General features: G+C 54.5%; 1 protein-coding gene and 1 long non-coding RNA gene across 6 annotated transcripts in view; one reads left to right on the top strand and one right to left on the bottom strand.

Annotated features, from left to right (window-relative positions):
* UBASH3A (ubiquitin associated and SH3 domain containing A) overlaps window positions 1-25068 on the bottom strand; it is a 37305-nt gene that overhangs the window by 11718 nt on the left and 519 nt on the right. For 3 of the 5 annotated variants that reach the window (XM_029938903.1, XM_029938906.1, XM_029938905.1), the window contains exons 2-8: window positions 23349-23402; window positions 20535-20721; window positions 18270-18468; window positions 15403-15572; window positions 14152-14360; window positions 6718-6844; window positions 2226-2325 (exon numbers count right to left, since the gene is read on the bottom strand). In XM_029938903.1, the coding sequence (XP_029794763.1) occupies window positions 2226-2325; window positions 6718-6844; window positions 14152-14360; window positions 15403-15572; window positions 18270-18468; window positions 20535-20721; window positions 23349-23402 (1046 nt within the window). Of the gene's footprint in view, window positions 1-2225; window positions 2326-6717; window positions 6845-14151; window positions 14361-15402; window positions 15573-18269; window positions 18469-20534; window positions 20722-21042; window positions 21079-23348; window positions 23403-25068 lie in introns of all 5 variants that reach the window. The other 2 variants (XM_029938902.1, XM_029938904.1) reach the window with 1 other exon arrangement.
* Window positions 23809-25068, top strand: part of LOC115291436 — a 2376-nt gene continuing 1116 nt past the window's right edge. Inside the window, exons 1-2 of the long non-coding RNA XR_003908440.1 lie at window positions 23809-24023; window positions 24521-24650. This is a non-coding gene — a long non-coding RNA (uncharacterized LOC115291436). The remainder of the gene's footprint in view (window positions 24024-24520; window positions 24651-25068) is intronic.

The following is a 25068-nucleotide window of genomic DNA, read 5'->3' as shown; positions in this document are numbered from 1 at the left end:
GCTGGCAGGGTGTCGTTTTGTCTCCGGGGACTGAGTGCACATGGCCGGAACGCTCCTTCATTACTCATTGTTCAGTCAGTTGCTGAGGGGTGCCTGGAAATCAAGTCAATCTGCAGGGCCTCCCCCTCAACCCTCCAACCAGAGGCTGCAAAAGGCTTACTGTGACTTTGACCTTGAGCTCTATGATCTGACAGTCTGGTGCAAATCCCGGCACCACCAGTTACTAGTTGCATGATTAGCGGCAACTGACTTACTCTCTCTTATCAGAGAAAGGGGGACATGATAGAGCTGTTACAACACTGAATCCATACAATAATGCCCAGAGCCCAGCGTCTGGCTCAGGGGAAGTGGTTGGTAAGCGGTAGGCTTTACCTCGTATTGAGTTATCGATTACCCCTGCAGAGGACACCATGCCACCCCAAGCCCTCACATCCCCCCAAGCAGCCCCAAACCTCCCGGCGGCTGGTGTTTCTAGAGGCCCAGCCTCCCTTCCTGAGACCTGCTGCATGTCCTGGTGTGGGCCTGTCACTAGCCCTGCCGGAGCAGGCCAGCCCAGCCCTCAGCACAGCTTCCCAGACCTGCACGAACATAGCGAGACAGCTCGCTACTTTGAACATCTTGCTTCCATGCAGGATTTTCCCGAAAGCTCCCTCCTTCGCATTTCCATTGGCAGAGACTGTTTTTGAAGAAAGACCTTCATGAAATGCCAAAACCTATCTTGTGTTTGCTGGGGAAAGTGGTATTTGTGTTCTTCCGAGAGAAGGTCCACTGACGCTGTTGTGTTCTCAACAAGTTTGACTTGCTCCCCTGTAGGTCTTTTGTCCTTGTTGATGCTTTTTCTGTGAGAGGCAGAGAGCGGAGCTCAGAGGCAGATAAGGATCTGGACCAAAGTTAGGGTCTGGTGGTGTAGAGATGGGGAGGTCACCTGGCCAACACCACTGAGAAACAAGGGGCCATATGAGGAGTGTGTAGTTGGGCCAGAAGTGAGCAGAGACGAGGAGGAAAGCTGGGGTCCGCGGAGAGGCTGACAGCACCCCCTGAACACCCCACTGTAATGGATTAAACAAGGGAGTACACAGAGTTGGGACACATTAGACTGTCCAGATTCCCTTTATCAAGGGCTGCTCTGCCTTGTGAAAAGAGCCTTGAGGAGCCTCCTTCCAGGTGGGAACATCCAGCATCTTTAAAGCACTTCCCTCTGTAGATACTCAGCCTTTTGTCTGGATGTCCAATATTCTTCCTCTTTCCATGGTGTCCAATGACCGTGTTTGGTGTTGGTTGTTTTGTGTCGATTCTCACAAGGCCACGACCACACGCACACGGACATGGTGTGCTATTTCGATCTGTGGTTTCAATAATTGTTGTATTAGAGGGAAGTGTCTTCTCATTGCATATCTGAATGTCAATTTACCCTCATAGCCATGTATTGTCCTGTTGTTTCTTTCCTGAGCCTTTGTGTCTGTGATTGAGCTTGTTTTATAGAGACAAGCATAGCATCACTTCTGCGGGGGTCTTGTAGATATGTTTGGCCATGATGTAATCCGTTCAGATGTTCCTGGTGTGCACTGGGCCTCTGCCAGTGGTTTTCCCGGCTCATTTCCCCCTTTTCTCCTCTTGCTGGGCTCCCAGGGGAATTCCGAAAGAGCTTAGCTAGCGCAGTTACTGCAAATGGATTTTATTACTGTGTTTGCAAGCACCGTCCTTCATTCCTGGCATCCAGCGGGGTGAACTTGGGGTAAGCAAGACACATTCAAAATATGTCCGTCAACATTGCAGGGAAATGACCACAGCAGCAAAGATGATCTCAGAGAGATACAGTAATGAGACTGAGATAGGGCTGTGCTGGCGGCTGAGGGTTCAGAGACCGCAGGTCACGGTGACATGCCTTCAAGTCACTGCCGCACTCACTAACCAGCTGCCGTGTGTGTGTCCAGAATAAAGACACATGTCCATGTGTCACACCAGCCGATTGCTTACATTGATAGCCGTTCCCCCATCTTCCACAAAGCATTTGGGGTAAGACGCAGACAGCGTACACACTCAGTGTGTGTGTAGAATGTCTCTAGAGGAAGATAGAGCACATACCCCTCCCACATATGCTGTCTGTACACCGTGACTCTGAGGAATGCTGCCACAGGGGACCGGACTTAGGAAATGGAGCAGCGATGTCATTCGTTAGCTCTACTTTCTGGGTTCAGATTCTGCCTAGGTAGGACATTACCTACCATCGGGAGTAGAACACTGCTGCAGCCACGACTTCCCGAAGATTTGATCCACTCTCTCCCCGTGACGTACGGCCAGCACACTCTTCCTTGCTATTGTGGCCTGAGATGGAGGAGGAGAGACATGGGCAAGTTAACATCCCCATTCTTAGACTTACTCAGTGGGCACCCCCCTCGTCATCCAACAGGTGGCCTAGAAACTGAGTCTTGTCCTTCCTTGCTCAGGGACTATAGCCCATTTCACCAAAGTCATTGCAGTAGGAAAGATTGGGAATTAAAGGTGGAAATCTCTTTAATTTCTGGTGACTTTCTATTTCCTTGGCATTATGACATTATCTAGGGAAAGAAAACCAACAGGAATAACCTATACCATACATAGCACATCAACTTGTGTACCTTTCTGTTTCTTGCAAGTCCTTCCCCCTTGCCCCAGGGGCTGCTGTAACAGAACACCACAGGCTGGCAGCTCGTAAGCAACAGACATTTATTTCCTACGGCTCTAAAGGCTGGAAATCTGATATCAGGATGCCTGATGACCTTCTGGGCTGACTTCTTGCTGAGTCCTCATGTGGGCAAAGGGGCAAGGGGTCTCTGCGGGGTCTCCTGTATCAGCACTGATCACATCGTGAAGGTTCCACCTCCCCTAATCTAATCGAGTCCAAGAGGCCCCACCTTCTAATTCTAGTACACCAGCAGTTAGGATTTCAACATAAAAATTTTGGGGGGACACCAATGTTCAGACCAGAACACCCTCCACAGTGAGTTCTTAGGACATTTTCTGTGTTTATACATATTTACTATCATACAAGAGATATTGTGTATTTTCTCTCTATATAGATACTGCTGTCAGCATCCCTGGGGCCTGACGTATTGGGAGCATGAATGTCAGAGGCTAGGACACAAGCTTCAGTTCACGGATACCCCACCTGGGGACCTTTGGATCTCATTGGGACCAAGGGACAAACATGGAAGGCTGAGTTACAGAAGAAGATGAGAGGCAGAGTTGACAGTGCCTGCCACAGCAGGGGGGCTGTGGGGACTTCAGGTAGGACATGGAACTTGGTCATGCCTGGAGCTAAGCTCACCAGGGATGGACTGGCCAAGCTCACTGGTGATGGCCAGAATGGGAAGGGCATCTGGGCAGGGAGTTCTGGCTGGTGGTCAGCGTGTCCTTGTCCAGTTCCTTTTCCGCAGATGGACCCTTTCCTCCCTCCCCCCCATCTTTGGCCTCATAGCAGTTTGAGGCTGGGCTTAGGGGTAAAAATGAGGGAGCTGATACAGTGTGTGTTTCTGCTGCTGAGCCGGGCAAGGGAAGGGGTGGGAGCAGTGAAGTGGCCCTCCTCAGCATGGAGCCCCATCGCCAGCCCCCAGTCCCGCTCTGGGGTGCGTCCTAGAATGGAAAGATGCAGATACCTCGGACACCCAGCACCCTGGGGAGACAAAGATGCACCTGTACCCCAGCCAACGCAGCTGACCATTCCCTTTCGGATTTGATTCTGCCAACAGCGTGGAGCCTGGTCTGCACCCGCTAGCTGCCTGCTTCCTCAGCACTTCTCGGAGTCTGTCGGCAGGGTGGAGGGGCACCCCGTGTTGGGACGTGCTGAGAAGGAGGTGGGGGGGCACACATCACCTGCCTCCCAGCGTTCTTGGGGCCAGTACCACGGACAGCTCCCGCCTAGCCTGCTAGTCCCTCATGAAGTCCACAGCCATGCAGTCTCCAGAGGCTTAACCCACCGGCTATTCTTGGCCAGTCTGGCTGCATTCTGATGCGTGCGTGAAATGTGGTGCTTGTGAACTGGTGGAACATTCCATGTCTCCATGCACAGTTTCTCAGGGCCTCCGGCCCATTCTCCAAAGTGGGCATATAGTCAAAGCCAAGCCAATACTATTGTGGTCTCTTAGTACAGGGTGCAGATGTTGGGTTCTGGAGGGCAAAGCCCATCTTCTCGGGCCAAGCGCCAAAGGGAAGTTTGTCCTGTGAAGTATGGCTGATGCCTAGTTGCACCAGGATGCCCTTCCCCAGGAGAATGAATATTAAAATATCTTACCCCCTGCCCCCTTTCAAGGCTGGTCTGCAGGCAGACTGCAAGGCACACTGGGCTCCCAGCCTTAGTCTGCTTTAAGTACTGCGGATTCTCTGGATTGGTTTTTTTTTTTTTTAGTTTTTTAAATGTTTATTTATTTTTGAGAGACAGAGTGTAGGCAGGAGAAGGGCAGAGAGAGAAGGAGACACAAAATCTGAAGCGGGCTCCAAGCTCTGAGCTGTCAGCACAGAGCCTGACATGGGGCTCAAACTCACGAACCATGAGATCATGACCTGAGCCAAAGTCAGACGCTTAATCGACTGAGCCACCCAGGTGCCCCCAGATTGGGGTTTTGAATTTGAAGCATTTGAACTTTGGAATGCAGACCTTTGCAACAGGTACATGAAGAAAAAGTGCAAGGTCCACAGGGAGTTGAATGACCTTGCTTCTGGGGTCTGGGGACACCAAGGCCATGTTGCTGCTTCAGAGATGAGGTCCCCTGGTGGAGGCCCAGTGTACCACCATCTGGGGGCTTAAGGCAAAAGACCTGGGTTCCTTCAGAGTTTGGAGGCTAGAATTCTGGAGTCACAGTGTCAGCAGGGCTGCGCTCCCTCTGAGGTTCTGGGGGTGATCCTTCCTGGCTTTCTCAGCTGCTGGGGCCCCAGCGATCCCTGGCTTGGCTGAGACACTTCAGTCTCTGCCCTGACGCTCACACGACTTCCTCCTCTGTGTATCTGTGGGCTGTCCTCTTCCCTGTGGGTCACATCCCCTGTTTCTCTCCTGACTGCTGCCTGGACTAGATTTAGGGCCCCCAGAACACTCTTTATCAAGACCCTTAGCTCAGCCCCATATGCAAAGATGCTTCTTCCTTATAAGAGAACATTCACAGGTTCCAGAGATTAGGACCCCATTTATTTGGGGTCATTCTTCAGTCTACTAGCCTCCATTAACCAAAGCTGATGCCGCTGTTTTCTTTCTTACCACGGAGGGGGGACCTCAGACCAGATGAGGAGGATCCAGCCACGCTCTGAGCTGACCCTCCCATTCCAGCTTCTCCCGCCCTCCATCTGGAAATGGGGGCACAGCCTCAGGGAGCCCCACCCCAGTCCGTGCCCACTCCCCTGCACCCCACTAAGGAGGGCAAGTCCAGCCTCCACTGTGCCTTCTGGAGTCTGGGCAGTCTGGGTAAGGGAGCCCTGTTTTTGTCTGTCTCTGACTCCCAGCCAGAGGCCGCTCTGCCGGGGCTGCTCCTGGACTGAAGATCTGTCTGTGCTCCCTAGCTGCCCCAGTGTCCAGTGTCCTGTGCTCAGCCCTTGTCCGGACCAAGCCCACCTCAGCCTGGAGGCAGCCTCTGAGGGGCTGGTGGCTTCTTGGAGATGGAGGGCGAGTTTAGAGTTAGGGCAATTCAGTCAAGAGTCCCGATCAGGGTCTTTGGTCATTCCTCGATTCATCGGATGAGATTACGAACCAGGCCCTGAGCCAGTGCTGAGAACACAGGGATGAGCCAGACTGCACAGTCTGCTCTCTGTGCAGAAACAGATGGTCGACACTGAGGGCCTGGCCTGTGGCGGGCACCTCATTTCACGTAAGCCTCTAAAACGACCAGGTTCAGGGGCGCTTAGGTGCCTGAGTGACCCCCACAAGCTTCCTGCTCTCCATAAGTCTCAGTCTTCACATCTGTAAAATGGGGACTAGCATGTCCCATGCTGGCTGGAGGTGGCTGGGGAGAAATCCTCGTGGGGGCACAGGAGGCGGGGTGGGGCCACAATGGAAACTCCACGGGTCAAAGAGGCACCCCTTCTGAAGTGGGACGTGGTCGAGGGCTGGTCCGTGTGCTGGCCTGCCCCGTGGGGGTCCCTGGGAAAGGAACCAGAGGGCCAGCCTGCACACTGCCCAAAGGCATGAGGGCCAACACCGCACTTGTGTGCTCCGGGGGAGGGGCCTCCTGCTCCGAGGAGGCCTACGGGCAGCCCTCACCCCTGCACGTGCCCCACACAGGTGGCGGGGCCCCTGCATCCCTGCTGTGCGCCAGCACCTGGCCCTCCTGGCTACCAAGCACCAGCCTCCTCTCTCCCAGTCCTGACTGGAAAGCTCAGAACCCCCAACTTTTGGGGCCCTGGGGGAGGTGACTTCTGCAGGGTCGCACACGTGCTGATGAGATAATGGGTGTGAGTCCAGGATTCCGGGCAGGGCTGTGTCCCCTGCGTTTTCCCTGCCCCATGTCCTGGCGCCATGGTGGACTGGGTGACCAGGCACATGCTGCATGTTCTCATGACACCCACAGGCTGCCATCAGGGGCTCGCGGCCCGGCTCACCGCTGTGGGGTGTCCGTCCCCCTGCCCCCCACCCCGGGCGGAGGGGGTGGCACGGCCGCCAGGGCTGCAGCCCTACCTGAGGGGCCGAGTCTCCCAGAAAGCTAACATGAAGTATGGTTTCCCTTTGTCACCTCATGAATCAGGGAGCTACGTCACCTGTAGTGCCTGGATGCTGCTAACGTCCCTCGGCGTCTGGCAAGGGTGCAGCTCTCCATTTCGCCGGCTGCTGGTTTCGCCGTCCTTCCTGGAGGCCAGATCCGTGGCCAAGCTGAAGGTGTATGTCCTGTGGGGAAGGGAATGAGTGTGCTCTTGTGAAGACGTTGGGAAGCAAATCCCGAGAAATCCTGGTTGGCTGTCATCATTACCACCCCCAGTTATGGGCTGAGCCGTGTCCCCTGCACCCTTGGAGTCCTGACCCCCAGGCCTCAGAGAGTAACTTTATTGGAAACAAGGTCGTTAAAGAGGCAATTCAGGGGGCTCCTGAGGGGCTCAGTCAGTTAAGCATCCGGCTTCGGCTCAGTCATGATCTCACGGTTTGTGGGTTCGGACCCCACGTCGGGCTCTGTGCTGACAGCTCAGAGCATGGAGCAGTTTCAGATTCTGAATCTCCCTCCCTCCCTCTGCTCCTCCCTCATCACACTCTGTCTCTTAAAAATAAACATTTAAAAAAATAAATAAAGAGGCTATTACGGTAACACGAGGTCGGTTCTGTGGCCCTGCTGTATCTTGTAAGAAGAAGAAATGAGCTGTAGAGAAGCACACAGATGCTGGTGCAGGGGAAGGACCGTGAAGAGGCATGAGGAAGGTGGCTGTCTACATGCCAGGGAGGGGGGCCCCTGGGGAAACAGGCTGCCGACACTCTGAACTTGGACTTGCAGTCTGTGACCCTGACAGAATGGATGCGGGTCTGTTGCGCGGTAGGGCGGCCCAGGCAAACTAGTGCCACATTCTTGTAGATTCGCCTTCCAAAATAGCCAACGGTGGGAAGGTAGCCGGCTGGGATACAAGAACAAAGGAGCAGCGAAGAGACACATTCAGATCCAGGGAAACGCAGAGGAAAGGGGTGGGGTGGTGGGTGAAGCAGCGGCCAACGGGATGCACGCAGTGAGGAAATCGCCACCTGTCCACCTGACCAGGAGAGAGGCTGTGAGGTGGGTGCTCGTCCAGGACACGGGGGGGGGGCAGGAAAAGGTCACAGCTAACTAGAATGGTGTGAACCCACATGAGAGCAGTCATGGTAGGTGCCCCAAGTGGGTGTGTCCGGAAGGAACAGGGAGAGCGTCCAGAGGAAGAGAGCGAAGCGGCACTTACACCCCCAGGAACAAGAGAATGGCCAATTTCCTATGGGAAATCCATTCTATAGAAGGAGAAATCATCTTTATCAATTCTAGTTAAAATAATCTACAGTTGGGGCAGCAGGGTGGCTCAGTTGGTGAGCCTCTGACTCTTAATTTTGGCTTGGGTCATGATCTCATGGTTTGTGAGTTCAAGCCCCGGGTCGGGGTCTGTGGTGACAGTGAAGAGTGAAGAGTCTGCATGGCGAGACTCTCTCTCTCTCTCTCTCTCTCTCTCTTTGCCCCTCCCATGTGCGTGCTCTCTCTCTCAAAATAAAAATAATAAACTTAAAAAATATAAAAATAATCTGTAGTCAAAAACCAAAACCAAATAATCCAACTAAAAATGGGCAGAAGACATGAACAGACACTCACCAAGGAAGACCTCCAGATGCCAACAGACACACGAAGAGACACTCATCATCACTCATCGTCAGGGAAATGCAAATCAAAACCACAGTGAGCTACCACCTCACACCTGTCAGAATGGCTGACATTAACCACGCAAGAAACAACAGGTGCTGGAGACGATGCGGAGAAAGGGGAGCCCTTGTGCACTTTGGCGAGAATGCAAACAGGTGCAGCCACTCTGGAAGCTCCCCAGAAAGTTAAAAGTAGAACCACCCTATAATGCAGTAATTGCATTAGTGGGTATTTACCTTCCAAACACAAAAGCACGAATTCAAAGGGATATGTGCCCCCCTCTGTTTATAGCAGTATTATCTACAAAAGCCAAATCATGGAGAGAGCCCAAGCATCCACCAGCTGAAGGATGGATGGAGAAGAGATGGGATGTGTATATATATATACAATGGCATATTTCTCAGCCACAAAAAAGAATAAAATTCGCCATTTGCAACAATGTGGATGGAACCGGAGAGTATTATGCTGAGTGAAATCAATCAGTCAGAAAAAGCCAAATATCATATGATCTCACTCATGGGGAATTTAAGAAACAAAACAAATGAGCAAAGGGGGGAGAGAGAGAGAGAGGGAAACAGACTCAACTACAGAGAGCAAACTGAGGGTCACTAGAGGGGAGGTGGGAGGGGGGTGGGTTAATAGATGATGAGGATTAAAGAGTATACTTACCATAATGAAATTAATTAATTAATTTAAAAATATCTACAATCTGAGTGGAAAAAAGGAGCAGTAGCTAGAAAGAGAAATCAGAAACAAGGGCTTGTGATTGGGTTTGTTTTTAAGACGACAGCATGTCTGCTGGTGGGAATGATGGGGAGAGTCTCGAGAATGGCAGGTGATGGCAGCGTGGGGCCCTCAGAGGGCGGGGGTGCTGGGGGGACAGGGTGCAAGGCACCATGGGCCCCTGGGCAGCAGTTCCGAATGCACGGCACTCTCTGATGGGGGGAAGGGCACGGGGGCCGAGCTGCAGGTGGGTGGGCGGCCTGGCGGCCCGAGCTGGTGGACGCTCTTCTGACTGTTCACCTGTCACAGTGGACAGGAATGAAGAACCAAGGAGGTGGCTTTGTGGTGACATGAAAACGGCAGACACGAATCATCCGGAGGGCAGACGCCTGGACCACAGTTGGTGCGTCACGGAGGAAGGGAAGGAGGTAACGCGCCCATGAAGGCGCATGGCCCTCATTACTGTGCCCTGCAGAGCATTGCTCTCCTCCTGCCCTTCCCCCTTCCAACTTCATTTCATGGTTCTTAACTCCCCAAAGCCTTAAACTCCAAGCCTTTAACAGTTGCTATTACAGATGATCTGCTAGGTTTCTGATTAAGACCCCTTCCGGGGAGCCTAGCGGGCATCTCCAACTTCAGCTCAGGTCGTGATCTCTCGGTTCGTGAGTTCAAGCCCCACCCAGGGGTCTCTGCAGTCAGTGCAGAGCCTGCTTCAGATCCTCTGTCGCCCTGTCTCTCTGCCCTTCCCCTGCTCATGCTCTTTCAAAAATAAACAAACACGCACAAAAAAGACTCCTTCCACTATTTCTGTGCTTTCAACAGTCCCCTCAGTCCAGAAATCAGAAATACATTAATTTAAAGTACCTTCTACTTTATATGATTTTCTGCCTCCGTTCAATTCTTGGCTTTGTCAGGGATGGCGTTCTGAGCATGAGGCGAGGTCACACAAAATACCATTGATTTTACGCCCGTTTCTTTCTCCGTGTCCAGCAGCTGTAGACTTCCTGATGGGCCAGGCCCCCCACTCCCGCATCTGTTTTGTGCCTCTGGTCTGTTTTTCTCTTCCCTCAATCCAGGACCATAGGGCCAGTTTATAACAGATTTTCTAATATCTACAGGGTAACTCTCTCTTCTCATTATTTTTATTTTTCCAAGGTTTTCTCAGCTCTTCTCCTGTCCTTTCTTCAATATAAACTTTTCAACCATTCAGTGAAGTTCCAGCAAATGATCCCGTTGGGATTTTTCCTGCAATTTCATTAAACCTGGAGGCGAATCCGAGAGGAATCGATACATTCACAGTCCTTCCTCCTCAGCCCCGAGCCCGGTGCGTTTGTTCCTCGGGCCGTGGGTGAGCGCCTGCGCTGCTCCTGGACAGATGTCATGTCCCCTGCTCTCCCACAGCCACCGTTAGCCTCCACGAGTCTATGCTGAGACCTGGCCAAGGCCAGGCTCAGGGGGGCCCCAGGAGCACTCTCCTTGCACCCCAGGTTTCTGGTGCTGGCCTCCCATCAGCACTGCCACACAGCCATGGCCACCACCTTGTGCTCTGGACCATTCCAGGTGTTTTGATTTGGGGACTTCACTTCTCAAAATGTCTGCAAGTAGCGCCTTCTCTTTTCAGGTTGTTTTCCCGCCTTGTGCTGGAAACTCCCACTGGGGGGTCCATGTCCCGTAGACTTCCTCTGCTCACAGATTCTCCTGTTCCAGCTACTGAGAAGCGTAGCCTTTCGTTGGCCGTAAGCTCACTCTGAATGCTGGGATCTGCGTCCAGACCGTTGACATTCTCCCCCTTCTGCAGCAGAGGCCCACTCACACTCTTGACTGGCAGAGGAAAGGTCATGGGTTTCCTCTTCCTGGGGGTGGGGGTGGGGGTCCTCACCCCGCTCTTGCTCACCTCACAGACAGCAGAGCCTCCTAATCTATAAATAACATCTGTGAAGTCTACAGTCAGAGAGAAAACCAAATTGGTTTTTGCTTGTCTTTCTTTCTTTTTTTTTTAAATTTATTTTTGAGAGAGAGAGACAGACTTAGCATGAGCGGGTGGGGGGCGGTATCAGAGAGAGAGGAAGATGCCGAATCCGAAGACAGGCTCCAGGCTCTGAGCTGTCAGCACAGAGCCCAATGTGGGGCCTGAACCCACTAACTGCAAGATCATGACCTGAGCTGAAGTCGGACGCTCAACCTACTGAGCCACCCAGACCCCCCTGTTTGTCTTTCAAATGAAATTTCTTTTCAGAGTAGCTTTCATACCCATTGCAGAGCCCAATGTGGGACTTGAACTCATGACCCTGAGATCAAGCCCTGAGCTGAGATTAAGAGTTAGACGCTTAACCGACTGAACCACCCAGGTGCCCCAACAAATGAGGTATAATCAAGATTGCAATGAGAGGAGAAAGGCTGAATACTTAGCCTTTAAGTATTTCGGATTTTCTTTTAAACTTAAGAAAACTACTTAATGGCCAACTTATACCACAGGGATAGATGGGTTTAAATTCTCCATGACTTTTCAAGGGGTGTAGCTGCAGGCTGTAGGGTTGTGTGGACCACATCCTCATATTAGATTCCTGGGGCATCCGTAACGAGGCACCACAGATCAGGTGGCTGAAACAGCATTTATTACCTCAGGGCTGGAGTTCAAGGTCCAAGATCTAGGCGTGGGCTGGGCTGGCGCTTCCCGAGGCCTCAATCCTGGGTGTGGGTGCCGTCCTCCCTGCATCCTCACATGGTCATCCCTTTGCATGTGTCTGTGCCCTCATCCCCTCTTCAACAGGGACACTGGTCAGATTGGGTCAGGACCACCTCTTGACCTCATTCTGCCTTAATCACCTCTGTGAAGACCCCATTTTTCAGTCACATTCTAAGGGGCCAGGTGCCAAGACTTCAAGATAGAAATTTGAGGCAGACAATTCAGCCCATGAAAGCACCCTTGTTACATCTGAGATATTTACCACCAACTCGCTCTGTGGTTTTGGAAATTACTGCACTGGTGTGGCTTCAGTAGTGACAATCCCACCCTGGCCAGAGGACAAACGGTCCCCTGAACTCTAACATTCACAACCTCTTTGTTCCTTGTTCTAGATTATGCTACACCCATTCTTCTATGTGGAGAATGAAAACCACTGTGATCCAGGAAGACATTCCCTCACCGTATCATGCTGGCCACCTGTCACCTCCTTCTTCAAGGTCATGGACAGATTTCGGGGGCGATTTTGTTGTCCAGTGAATCCAAAGACCCCTAGAATCGTTGCCAAAATGCCGACATTGTATCAGCAGTGGTGACTGACGTTTCAATCACCAAGCCATGGCCATACCGAGATGCGCACAGGTGGGACATATCTGTGCAACTCACACCTGCTCCTGGGCACGTGCACATCATCCTCGGGCACTGTGAGGCCAGCGGGCTGCACGTGCCCAGTGGGGGCCCCCGCAAACTCCCAGCGGGATGGGGGTCCTTCCAAAACCTGGCCAACGAGACACCCCATTGCCAAACTTACTACTTATTTTTCTCTCTTTTTGTTTCAATTTTTCTTCTTATTTATTAATTCATAAGGAAAACATGTCTTTAGGAAGAATAGTCCCAGAAGCATCAGGCATAAAGGCTACAATGGCTACCTCAACTCCCTGGTCAGTGGACTTTAAGTTAGCCCTGAGGGAGATTGTCCTGGCTGGCCTGACTTCTTCCATCTGAAGGTCTTTAAAAAAGGCTTAGGGCTTCCTTAAACTCAACGATTCCAAATAACAGCTGTATCTGCAACCATCCTCCTGTCTGCGGGGGGCGGGGGGCGGAGGGCGGGGTTCCTCCCCGATTGTCAGAGGCAGAAAGCGCTTCCATCAGCCACGGCTCCCAAGGTTTGTGGTCCCCTCCCCTGCTTCTCGCCTGCCTGCCCCTGCTTAGCTAGCCCCAGCAGTCACCGGCGGCCATTCCTGCCAGGTATAGGTATGTGCGTAGTGGATAACGTGGACATATATTATAAATAATACTGTGTAAATAGAAACTATTATATTATCGATAATTTTTGTATATGAAATATGATCTATTTTATAAATGCATTTCTATTGTATATGTCTAAATCACTGCCTCTCTGGCTAAAGCTTAACTGATCCTACATTTGGTATCAGGAGGGGGGAGCTGCTTTGACAAAACTATGGGAGCAGCTCTGGGACTGCGTCGTGGGTGGAGGTGGGGAGAATTTGGAGACACATGATAAAAAATGGACTTCAGACAGACTGTTCATGGCAATAGGGATGCTGGGGAGAGTCCAAAAGGAGTCAGACACACATTTTAAACAATTAAAGGAAGGGGGACCCTTACCTTGTAGCAGCAGAAAGTTTAGTGAGGTTGGTTGCGTTGCTTAGAATTTTTCCAAGCACAGCATTAAAGGCTACGAATATTCCCAAGCACTGATTTCCTCTTGTTGTTCACAGTAACACATGTGAGGAAAGAGATAAATGGAGGGAAGCAACCTCAGCCTCTCTGGACAATGTTAAAGTGCTAAAATAAAGAGATTCTCCAGCTGAGCACGGAGGAGCAAGCTGCTGGGAGTCCCCCGGCTTCTAGGGGATGCGTTCTGCCAACACCACAGAGCTTGGGAGGGGGCCCCGAGCTTCAGGGAAGACCCCAGTCCCGGCCTTTCAGGACCCTGAGCTGAGCCGTGTCCAGAGGCCTGATGCAGGAAACGTACGAGATAATAAATGTGCATTGCTTTAGCTGGTGAGTTCATGGCCATCTGCTACAGAGCAGTAAAAAACTAATACTGAACCTTTGGGCTTCCAGTTGACAGTGTAGGCAAAAGGCTAGATAAAGCCGAATTCAGGCTTTCTGATTATAATCTGCTAGGTCGCTAAGAAGGAAGTGGTTTTTACAGTCATTCGGGGATTATGATCTCAGAAGCCACATAGAGTAATTCATGATTTCTGAACATTATCTGTAGAAAACTATGGATCTACCAAGATACTGACCATGAACCTGTACAGATAATGGCGTCAGCATGCAGAAGGCAATTTTTTCTAATGACGGAGCGGTCTCAAAGCACACGCACACGGCCACTGTTTTCTGAGGGACGTTCTTGGACGCTAATCAGAGAGATGTTTGGGCTAGAGGAGCACTCACCTGTGCTTAACCCAGGTGTCGGACTCATTGGCCTGCTCCGTGTAGTTCTCGGGCAGGAAGCCGCGGCAGCCGGTCCGGTGGGAGGTCCCAATCACCCAGCCCTCGCTGGCCTCCTCCTGCTGGCTGGGGTCCACGAAGATGTAGTCGCCGGGACTTAGTGTCAGCTCGTCCTCGTTCTGGGGATTGTACTGGAATATGGCCCTGAGGGTCTGGAAGAGAGGCACGTGTCTTCATGTCTCAAGCAAGGACTTGGGCTGGGGAAGGGGGTGGCCGGAGGTGGATGGCAGCTGCCCTCTGCTTTCAGGCTCCCCGGACATGCTCTGTGACTCCAGGGCCTGTGCAGGCTTGTGTCTGGTGATGGGTAGCAGCAGATGACAGAAGAGAGCACAGAACTCTTTGGGCAGGTTTGGAAATGAATTCGGGTATCTACCTGTCTATTATCTATCTATCTATCTATCTATCTATCTATCTATCTATCTACCTAATTTACCTATCTATAATCTACTTATCTATTATAATCTATTGGTTATCTATCCATTTATCTTGTCTATCTATCTATGTGTCTCTATCTATCTATCTATTATCTATCTACCTACCTATCCATCCATTTATCTGATCTATTATCTATATTTCCATCTGTCTATCCATCCATCCATTTATCTATGTATCTAATGTATCTATGTAACTATCTATCTATCTACCTATCTATCTATCATCTCTTATCACTACTTATTTCTAATATGAAAGATCTTAGAGCATGATTAGACTTTCACGTCCACCCTCCTTGGCATGAGGTCACCTACAGCCTCTCACACAGCACGGGGAGCGCGCTGGACTCGCCCAGGCTGTTTCCAGAGGTCTGAGAGGAGCACATGCAGTGCTCCCATTTAAACCACGTGTCTGTGGGCGGGGGGAAGTCTTGTAATGAGGCTTCACTGAAATCATCATTTAAACAGAGTAATAAGCAACACAATGTATTCATAAATTTTTGCAATAGTCCACTTTTTATTGCCAGAAATGCTACCATTGTTTTTTTCAATTTTTTGTGTCTGCAACTCATATGAAAGAATACTAGTTCCACATTTGCCCAAAAAAGAAAATGATGTTTTAGAAACAATGGAAGGACTTCCTTTTCCTGAAATACCTCCAGAGAGGGCTCCTGGGGGTAAGCGCTCTGTCTGTCTATCGGGTGGGCGGCCGTCTGTACCCACGGGGAGTGTCCAGCCCCACGGGCCGGCCAGGGCCGCTCACCTGGTAGTGCACGAAGCGCATGTCTCGGGAGCACAGCGCGGCGGTCCACGGGCAGGCGTGGCCTGGGTGGATGGCTCTGGCCAGCTGCTCCAGCGTCCTCTGGTGGTGTGGGTAGAACTTGTGGGCCAGGGTCAGGTGCAGCTGCTTGGTGCAGGGCTTCACAGTGCAGTCTGTGGAATCAGGTACACGCGAGGGTGACGGGCGCTTTTACCCACACCGTCGACGCTGCATGTACGGGCCCGCTACCCGCCCACGATGGCGGCACCCCCGGGGCTGGCGAGGTCCGCGTGGTGCCTCCTGCCTCTGCCCCCTTCACCGCCCAGGCACTGCAGCTTTCTGGGCAAGGCGTGGACTCCCCCAGACTGTGCCATGTCATGGAGTTCAGCTTAAAGTTTGTTTTTAACATTTATTCATGTTTGAGAGAGAGAGAACAGGAGAGGGCAGAGAGAGAGGGAGACACAGAATCCGAAGCAGTTCCAGGCTCCGAGCTGTCAGCACAGAGCCCGACGTGGGGCCCAAACTTGAGAACGCTTTCACTGGGACAGTGGCGGCTTGAGGCCAGTGAGGGCCACCCGCCGGGGCTGCGCCCACACCAGCCTCTCCATTGACATCTCCGGGAGTCTCTCTATATACTGGTTACCAGCCACCTTTCCCCCAGGCGGCACATGCCACAGATGGGCCCTGTTCCCCTGGGAATGTGGCACGGGTGTTGCAGTTGCTCCCTGGACTCAGACCTCTGGGCCCGCGATGTCCCCCGCCCCCTGTGTGAGCCTTCAGCCGCAGATGAGAAGCCGCCGAGGTGGGAAGCTCAAATCGAGAGCATGTGTGGGGGGCAGGGAAATTCTTCCTTAGATGTTTGGGCAACGGGCGGAGGACCACGTCGCCACGTGAGTCGTGTGGCCCAGGGAGGACCCAGGCGGGTCGTCACTGGAGTCATCAGTGGGTCCTCTGCGTGGGCCCTTGTCTTGTCTGCTCTCCCCGGCCCCTGCTTCTGGGGGCATGTCTCTGGGGGCAGACACACGTGCCCTGACGGGGACCCAGGACATGCTGAAGCTGACCAGTCCCTCCCACCCCTTCGGGGTCAGGCCGGGGGACAGGCGTGGAGGGCATGAACCCAGACAGGCAGAGCAAGACAGGGCTGTCCTGAGGTTCCTGCTCTGATCCTCTGCTTAGGGGACTCTGTCACTTTCCTGGGGCTCTTGTCACCAATGACCACAAACTGGGGAGCTTAAAGCCACAGAAAGGTGCGCTCTCACAGTCTGGAGGCCGGAAGTCTGCAGGTCCGCGCTCATGCCGAGGCTCTGGGGAGGCTGCTCCCAGTAGCGCCCAGCTCCTCAGGCTCCTGGTGGCCCCCGGCTTGTGGCCGCATCCCTGCATCCCTGTCTCCTCCTCATATGGGCTCCCCCCCGTGTCGCTGTGCTCTCTCCTCTCTTGCAAGGCCCCCAGTCACTGAATTTAGAGCCCACCCCTCCAGTCTGGCTTCATCTTAACTAACTGTGTCGTTAGAGACCCTATTTCCAAATAAAGTGCATTTCGAAGGTTCTGGGTGGACAGGAATTTAGGGGACACTATTCCTTTCATGACAATGACCTTGGACAGGAATGTTCCCCTTCACAGGCCTCAGTGTCTTCATTTTTAAAATGGGGCCCGTGAGACCCATTTGGGGGATGCAGTGCGCAAGGGAGGTGCTGTGCCCGCCCTGCGGTGAGGGCTGACAGGGCAGCGCGGGACGCGACCGCATTAGCCTTTGGAGGCAAGGAGATGAAAGAGCCATCACATGGCTCTTCTTTCTATAAAGGAGGCCAACCCTGCAAAGACACGGGGTAAGCTGGTAGTCTCCAGCAAATAGGACCCCGGAGCCCAGCCTCCAGGTGGAAATCCAGGATTCAGTGACCTCCTGGCGAGGCCAGTCAGAACGGGGCCTCAGGACACGCCTGGAGGGGTAGGGCAGCGTCTCTCCCCCTGGGCGCTGGGAGTCACAACACGGGCACCTGCTGTGTGCCAGGACCCGTGGGGGACCCCACAGAGACAGGCTGTGCTGTTCGAAGGGCCCCAGCCCTCTCCAATTTGCCGAGAAGAGCGACTTCTGGGGCCGCTATGGCTCGACGAAGGCCCAGCGCTAACCAGACGCGGGAGAGACTCTCGTCCTCAGAGGTCAAGTCAGAGTAGCCTCCCGTGAACCCCAGCCTGAGCCCGTGTCCAGACCAGCACAGGTGCTGTGGACAAAGGGAGGCTTGCAGATTCTCAAGGTCAGTCTGGACGATGCTTCCCCAAGAGGCCAAGGAGAAAACACTAGGCTCCTCCCTAAAACACTAACAAAAACCAGCTGGACTGGGGTTTTATACAGAGTGCCCACCCGGGAGAGGTCTGCCCCAGTGGGCATGGGGCTGGGGGGCGTCTGCTCTCCACGTGAGGAACCAGCCTACAATCCACCGTCATTATGGGACCACTCGACGCCTCCTCCTGGGACCGTTTTCCAGGCAGCAGGAGTGCGCCCCGTGTTCTGAGGAACCCGACCGACGCACAAAGGTAGTCCCACTTGGGGAAAGGTGGCCTCTGCCTTCAGAGCCTGCTTTCCTTTTAAAGGACATCCTGGCTCGTTAGATTTAGCTCCAGCTAAGCTGTTCGACCCCAGAGCAAGGCCATGTTGGAGGAACTGGCTGAAAAGGGAGAGGCGGGAATGGAAGCGTCGGGACCGGTGCGTGTGCATCCCCAGAGCCCAACCGAGCCAGCGGCAGCAAGGAGCAGCCCGCAGCCCGCTCCCTGCGGCCAGTCCCCTGCACCCCAGAAGCAAGCACGGCCCCATGCACGGGGCGGCCCCTCCCGGGAACCCTGCCCTTGGTGTGCAACTGGCCAGGGCCGCCTACCTGCCAGGACGGCCACTTCCATGGCGAAGGTGGTGGCGAATTCCCTGATGACGTCCGCGGGGCTGTCGTTGACGAAGAAGCCCAGGTAGCTGATGGAGGAGTGGAGAGCCAGGGGCAGGGCCGCAGGGAAGGACGCCCGGATCCTGTCCCCCGCTCTCCGCAGGGCCTCGTACAGACACTCCACCTTGTGGTCTTCGCACTGAGGGAGGAGAGACCAGGGATGCGCTTTCTCACCTCGTGTCCGATGGGCAGCTGGCAGCTCAGTTGATTCAAACCGGCGGCCGAGTGAGCCTATAAGTGGCCGTGATCCTGGGACATAACTCTCTCGCCCCTGCGTCTGGGGCATCTATTCCACACCCCCCTCGGCTTCTTAGAGATTTCCGGTAAAACTCCTTCTGGCCTGGGATGTCCTTCAGGTGCCCGGGTTGGAAGTGCCTGTCACCTGACTGCGTCTCGTCCCTGCAGGTCACGTTGACACAACCCCCTGCAGTGCTCGGGTGTTTGGTTCTGGAGAGTTCCGTTGGCTCGGAGGCAGCTGTGGGCGTGGCCGGCTCTGAGCCCAGGGCTCAGCCTGTGTGCCCGGCAGGCGCCGGCCAGACCCTCCCGCTGTTCCCCACTCACACCTTGCCCTCCGGGCTCCCAGGCTGAGCTCTGCCCCAGCGCTCCCTGGGCCTGAAGACCTTCCTCCCTGTGGAAGGTTCACACGGCCACGTGGGACCCAGGTGCGACGCAGACCCTCGTCCCGCCCCCCAGCAGGACACCAGCCCAGCCCTGTTCTTCGGGCAGCTGGCTTCCCCCCTGAACTTCCCACAGCACTTTCATTCTCGGACGAATCAAGTGCATTGTAGCTTTAAGATGCCTTTTTATGGCCCCCCAGCCAGCGGCTCGCTGAACTGTCCCTGCAGCCCCCGCAGGGCCTGGGAAGGAGAGCACAGGATGCGTGGACGGCGTCGCCCTGAGTAAGTGAGTGTCTGTCCACACCGCGTCTCCATCTCAGGTCAGTCCTCTGGGGGCACGGGGTCGTAATGAGCAGAGCCGGGGCGCACAGAGACGGCGCATACTCCTTCCACGGCCTCACAGCAGAGCGCAGTCCCTCTGCGGCTCTCCTGCTGGGGGTGGTGGGCGGCTGGCCAAGAGCAGGGAGGGGGCCGTGTGCGTGCATGTGTCACGAGGCGTGTGTGTCTGTGTGGTCAAGGGCTTGGGAAGAGGGCCTGAGAGCCCAGGCAGGCCCCTCGCCGGTGTGATCAAACACGCCCATTTCGAGGGTTATTTTCATCACAGGCTCTGGCCGCGTCCTTTGCCTGGTGAGCTCCTAAGGACGAGCTGGAAAGCGGCCTGACTGTCACAAATGCCATTGCTGGCAAAGTAGGGTCAGCACCACAGCCTGGTGTGCCCGGGCCTTTTCAGCACTGAGGGTTCTGTGCCGTGGGACCCCCGCCCCTTAGCCCCTGGCAGATGGGGGTGGCTGGCAAAGGCTCCAGCGGACTCGGCTGGAAACATTCCCTGCAGGGGGCTCCCAGCCCCCTTCCCGCACACGTGGGCCTGGAACGGACCCCTGCAGCGAGCGGGTCCCTGGAGCCTGCCGACAGCACGGGCGGCCGGGCGTGGCCTCCCCAGGTTTGCCTGGTGTGAAGCCACAGAGGAAGTGGCCGCCTACCCCCTCCCTCTCTCACGCCTGCCGCCCTCTCCTGAGCGGCCCAGGCCCTTCTCCCCTTCCCAGGACCCCTGTGAGGCCGCCTGCTGGACCGTTTTCTAAGTCAGGGCTGCTCCCTGAAGAAGCAGGGAACAGCCGTGTGTTTGCGACGGGTCGGCAACAATTTGTCAGTTAACGCGCCCCTCATTTCTGAAACACCCACTCTGAGGCACTGTGCTGGTCTCGGGGCACAGAGGTGAGTGGGGCACCTTGCTGTGATTTGGCCTTGAGAGGGCTGCAGGGCTCCCCGGACACATGGCTATGCCATGTGGACGGTGCCACGAGAGATACAAGCCAAAAGACAGTGGGAGCACAAAGGGCAGCAGCCTCTACCCGGGGGGTTGGGGGAGACTTGACAAAGGGAGGGGATAAGTGAGCAGGGTTTTGAGGAGTGCATAAGAGTTGGCCAGATGAGGCTGAGGGGGAAAGTAAAGGGTACCCCGCATGAAGCGGACGGCTGACGGTACAGTGTGGGAAGCAGATCACTTCTCTGCAACATTGCCGGGTGATCTCAGGGAAATGACTCAGTGGCCGCGGCAGTGGGCGTGAAAGTCGCATCGGGGCCGACTCACCGTGAAGAAGTCACAGAGCGTTATGTGAGGAAAGACCTCATGGGCTCGGTTCTTCGTGCACTGGCGCCTGCTCTCTCTCCAGAACTCCTGGAGTTGTTCCAGCAGGGACCCCGTGGGGCACAGGAACAGGGCGTACTCCTGGGGGATGGGGTCGTCCAGAGAAGGGTCATCGCGGTGACAGCGGAGCCTGTAACAGAGAACAGGCCGCTGTCACCAGGAGTCAGGACAAAGGGACCCTCCCCACGCCGGGCAGCAACTCAGAAGGACAGGCTGCGCTGAGCATGTGTGGCGTCCACACTACATGCTCGCCCCTGGCCCCTCTCGAGCGGACTCGGCGGGCCTGGGACGGGTGTGGCCGCCGGGTCTCGGACCCGCCTTAGTCTGACTCCCAGGACAAAGGCGGGGACAGTGAGGGAAGGTGACGGATGGCCTGAGCACCTGGTCTTCAAACCACGTGTGAGGTCCGGCCATCTGCTTAGTGTTGGAACAGTTTACAGAAAAAACTCACGTTTTTGTTTTAGCAGACTTCAAATTGAGTGTAAAACTACAAAAAACAGATGAAATTTAGGTGGTGGTTATATATTTTCTTTGTATTCAGAATGTTATTTTAAGGACAAGGAGACACGAGATACAACCCCAACTTCAAGTTCATTCTCACTAATAACAAAAACAAAGATGGTGACAGTCCCAAAGCGCTGGTTTTCTCCCCTGTCACACTAACCGAGTGTCTTTGAAAAGATAACAGTTACTCTCAGTGGTGTCAAAGGGGCAGCGGACGTGTGTGACTTTTGCATTTACACCAGCAAATTGCCAGAAGGCACCAAGAGCCGTCAAATACCCATTTCATTTGAACTAACAATTCTACTTCCAGAAATTCCTCCAAAGGAGAAAGCAAATGCTATGGATAAAACAGCACGTCTGAAGTATCTGTTGGATTGTTACTGGTCCCAGGAAGGAAACACGAGGTCAAGGATGGTAAGCGTATTTATCAGGTGCTCGTTAAGAGTCCGGGTTTTGAAGAATTTCTAGTGACTCAGAGACGGGCCTGAGATGTAACAGTAGTTTAGTGGGCAGTGTGCCGCGACATGAAGAAACAGGCTTATGCACAAATATGGTCTCCTTTAAAAATGTTTTTAACATTTATCTATTTTTGAGGGACAGAGAGAGACAAAGCATGAGCAGGGGAGGGGCAGAGAGAGAGGGAGACACAGAATCTGAAGCAGCTCCAGGCTCTGAGCCTTCAGCACAGAGCCCGACACGGGGCTCGAACCCACAACCCTGAGATCATGACCTGAGCCGATGTCAGAAGCTCGACTGACTGAGCCCCTCAGGCGCCCTCATTCTCCTTAAGAGTAAAATCAAACACCAGCAGAGGGCGCTCTGACCCTTCGTCCCTGCTCACTTCCTCCTTCGAACGTGTCCTCTATTGTTAACTTGCTTTTTTCTTCTGGAAACCTGAGTAACAGATGCACAGATAACACTCGTGTGTTTTATGTAAATCACAAGCTACTGCTCAAATTCTTCCGCAGTCTACATCGTTTTCATCAGCCGCGTTTTCCTGCTTTATTTGCTCCTACACCCGTGCACTTGTGAAGCACGGCAGAGTGACCCCTCTGAGGGCTGGGGGCCGTCACCTTCGCGGTGGTACCTTACTGTCCACTCCACTGCTGGACGCTTCACTTGGCTTCTTTCTGAACAATGTCGCGACACTGTAGCCCAGGTCCTGCCTGGTACGTGTCGTTTGGAGGCATGTACTTGGACGTGGACCCGGCCGGTCGGCAGTGACTCACTGGGACGGTGAGAGACCGTGTGCGTGGGCACTTGAAGTTGCCTGCTGTTTCTCACGGCCCCTGAACTTGCACTTCCCCAACAAGCCAAGGTCGGCCCACTCGTGGTTGAGCCTAGGGGACCCCCCCTGCTTCCCCGTGGCTCAGTGGGACTCGTGGTCCGGCTGATCTTCTGTAACCAGGAGGAGGGAACCGTGGCCCTTGAGACAGTGGGTTTTGTTTGAAATTCAAATTTGGCGACTGACTTTAGAGTTCGCCTCCGCAGAGGGTCTGGGGCTTTCCCTTTGCCTGGTAGACGGGTTGTGTGTTTTGTCCTTGGCTTAGAGGTGCTGAGGGGAGGGGGTCCCCGGTGAGGACACGCAGGCCACTCGAGATCCACGGCCCGCCTTGGCCATCCTGCTTGAGGGCAGGCATGCAGCTGGCGAGACCTGGGTTTTAGTGTCTGATTGTCAGCTGAGCGACTGACTTCAGCTCAGGTCATGATCTTGTGGTTCATGGATTCAGGCCCGGCGTTGGGCTCTGTGCTGACAGCTCAGAGCCTGGAACCTTCTTTGGGTTCTGTGTCTCCTTCTCTCTCTGCCCCCCCTTCGTTCGTGCTCTCTCGATAATAAATAAATGTAAAAAAAATGCTTGAAATTTTAGAAGAAGTTCAACCTCTCTACTTTGTTTTCCTTTTTTAATATGTTTATTTATTTTTGAGAGAGACCGGGAGACGGAGTATGCGCCTGAATGAGCGAGTGGGGAAGGGGCAGAGAGAGGGGACGGGATGGGGGGCTCGAACTCATGAGATCTTGCCCTGAGGCAAACAAAGTTGGATGCTTCCTCCACTGAGCCACCCAGGTGCCCCTGATTTCCATTTTAAACGCGGGCTCTTTATTCCTTTCCCTGGGTGCTGGGTGGGCTGCGGGGGCCACCTCCCTGCCTGCCCAGGATGTCCGGGGCCCTCCCCACACCGCTGGTGGAGCTCCCAAGGCCTGAGCAGTCCAAGGCCAACGCCCTCCACGCCTGCAGGGGGAGCCGCACTCACCAGTCCGATGCCTCTTCGGCTGTCTTTCTTCCAGTGGCTGCCAGCGCCTTCAGCCTATGGGAGAGCAGACGGGGAAGGGCCTTCAGACCTGCCTTTCCTCCTTCTGGGAGGCAAGGGCGAGGCACGGCTATAGCCCTGTGGCACATGGGACCTGGGCGGGGAGGCACTGCCCGGCCTCGGCCCTCCATGTGGCCCCGCTGTGGTTTCTGAGAAGCAGACCTGCTCACCCCCCCCGCCCCCCCTGCTCATTTTCCTTCAGGGGCCCCCACCTCCAGCCCTGGGCACGGGGCCCCCATGCCCGCCGTCTTGCCTCCCCGGCCCACCCCCCACCCCCTGCAGCTGAGCGAGGTGAACCCACTCTTGGATCCTCCCATTGGCCGTGAAGGGCTGAACGGGCCTCCCTGTCCCAGAGAGCGCACCCTTCAAGAAATGGCCCCCTTTCTTCCAAGCTCGCCTCAGGCGTCCCTCCTCCAGGAAGCCTTCCCCAAACCTCCTAGTGGGATGGCTGTGCCACCCCCCTCCACATATGGCCACCCTGCTTCTTCTATGGGTTCGTGTCTGTTTGCCTCCCATACCGGCCTGCCGGGGCCCACTGCTGGTCCGTCACAACCCGGGACCCTCACACGTGGGGTTAACTGAGCAGGACCCACCTGAACAGGACGGAATGTGGCTGAGGTAACTCACTCAGGGATCTGGCCGGAAGTGGTGGGGGGCAGTGAGCAGACCAACATGGCGCTGCCCAGAGCCACTACTTGGTGACTCCAAGGCATTCTGAGCCTGAGTCCACGTCCAGTATCCATGGAGTCGGAGAGGGTGGGCTTTAGCGGCGCCAGGAGTAGGACCCGGCCCCACCACCCCTGTGCTCTCTGGCCTCAGTATCCCTGGCTGCCCCCGAGCGAGGGTGCCCGGCGAGGGCCTAGCACGTGGTGCCACTGCCCAATGCAAAGAGCCCCTGTTTATTATCAACATAAATGCAACTGAGTTCTGATCTGGGCTAGAGAAACGAAGGGTGAAGCTTCAACGTGGCAGCCGCTGGTTTGCTCGGGGCTTTGTTGTAACGTTTAAGCAACCCTCAGTCCCCGGTCCAAGGAGTGACTAAGTCTGAAAAATCAGTACCCGATGTCCCAACCTCGGCTCATGGCCTCTGGGGACTTCTTCTCTCTCTCCGACAGGGTGGGTCCCAAGGTTAATGTTGAGATACGGACACCGTTTCCTTGGGGAAGCAGGATCGGTGAGCACTGTTCTGGGAGTTCCTTACCCATCTCTTTTCACCACCAGACATTGAAGAGATGGTCCCTACAGGTGAGTCCCCACCTCCACCGCCACCGCTTAGGAATGGACTCTTGTTGGTGGTGACCTCCGCCGCTCCCCTCAGCCTGGCGTCTGAAACGCCTGTGTCATCTTGGGCCCTGAACCACAGAGAGGCTGCCCAAACTCCTTCAAACCCCGAAAAACGGGGGTGGGGAGGCAGGAACACATGGCTTCCGACTTTCACACATTTTAGGGTCCCTCCGCCAGCCAGCCAGCACAGTTTGAGCCTAAAGGGCAAAGCTCATGTCCTTTATAAAAAGCAGAGAAGGGCCGCATTGTGAGAGCGCATCTCGCTCGGCGAGGTGCACCCCTTCGGCAGGAAGTCAGGGCTCCCAGCTGCCTGCAGCCTGGGGCGGGGGCAGAAGCGCCCCGGGCCGGGAGCCCACGCCCCGCGAGCCCACGCCCCGCG

Source organism: Suricata suricatta, chromosome 5 (assembly GCF_006229205.1).
Source record: "Suricata suricatta isolate VVHF042 chromosome 5, meerkat_22Aug2017_6uvM2_HiC, whole genome shotgun sequence".
In the NCBI taxonomy this organism is placed as follows: domain Eukaryota; kingdom Metazoa; phylum Chordata; class Mammalia; order Carnivora; family Herpestidae; genus Suricata; species Suricata suricatta.
The sequence above is the reverse complement of the archived record's forward strand: the minus strand, read 5'-3'. Positions and strand labels throughout refer to the sequence as shown.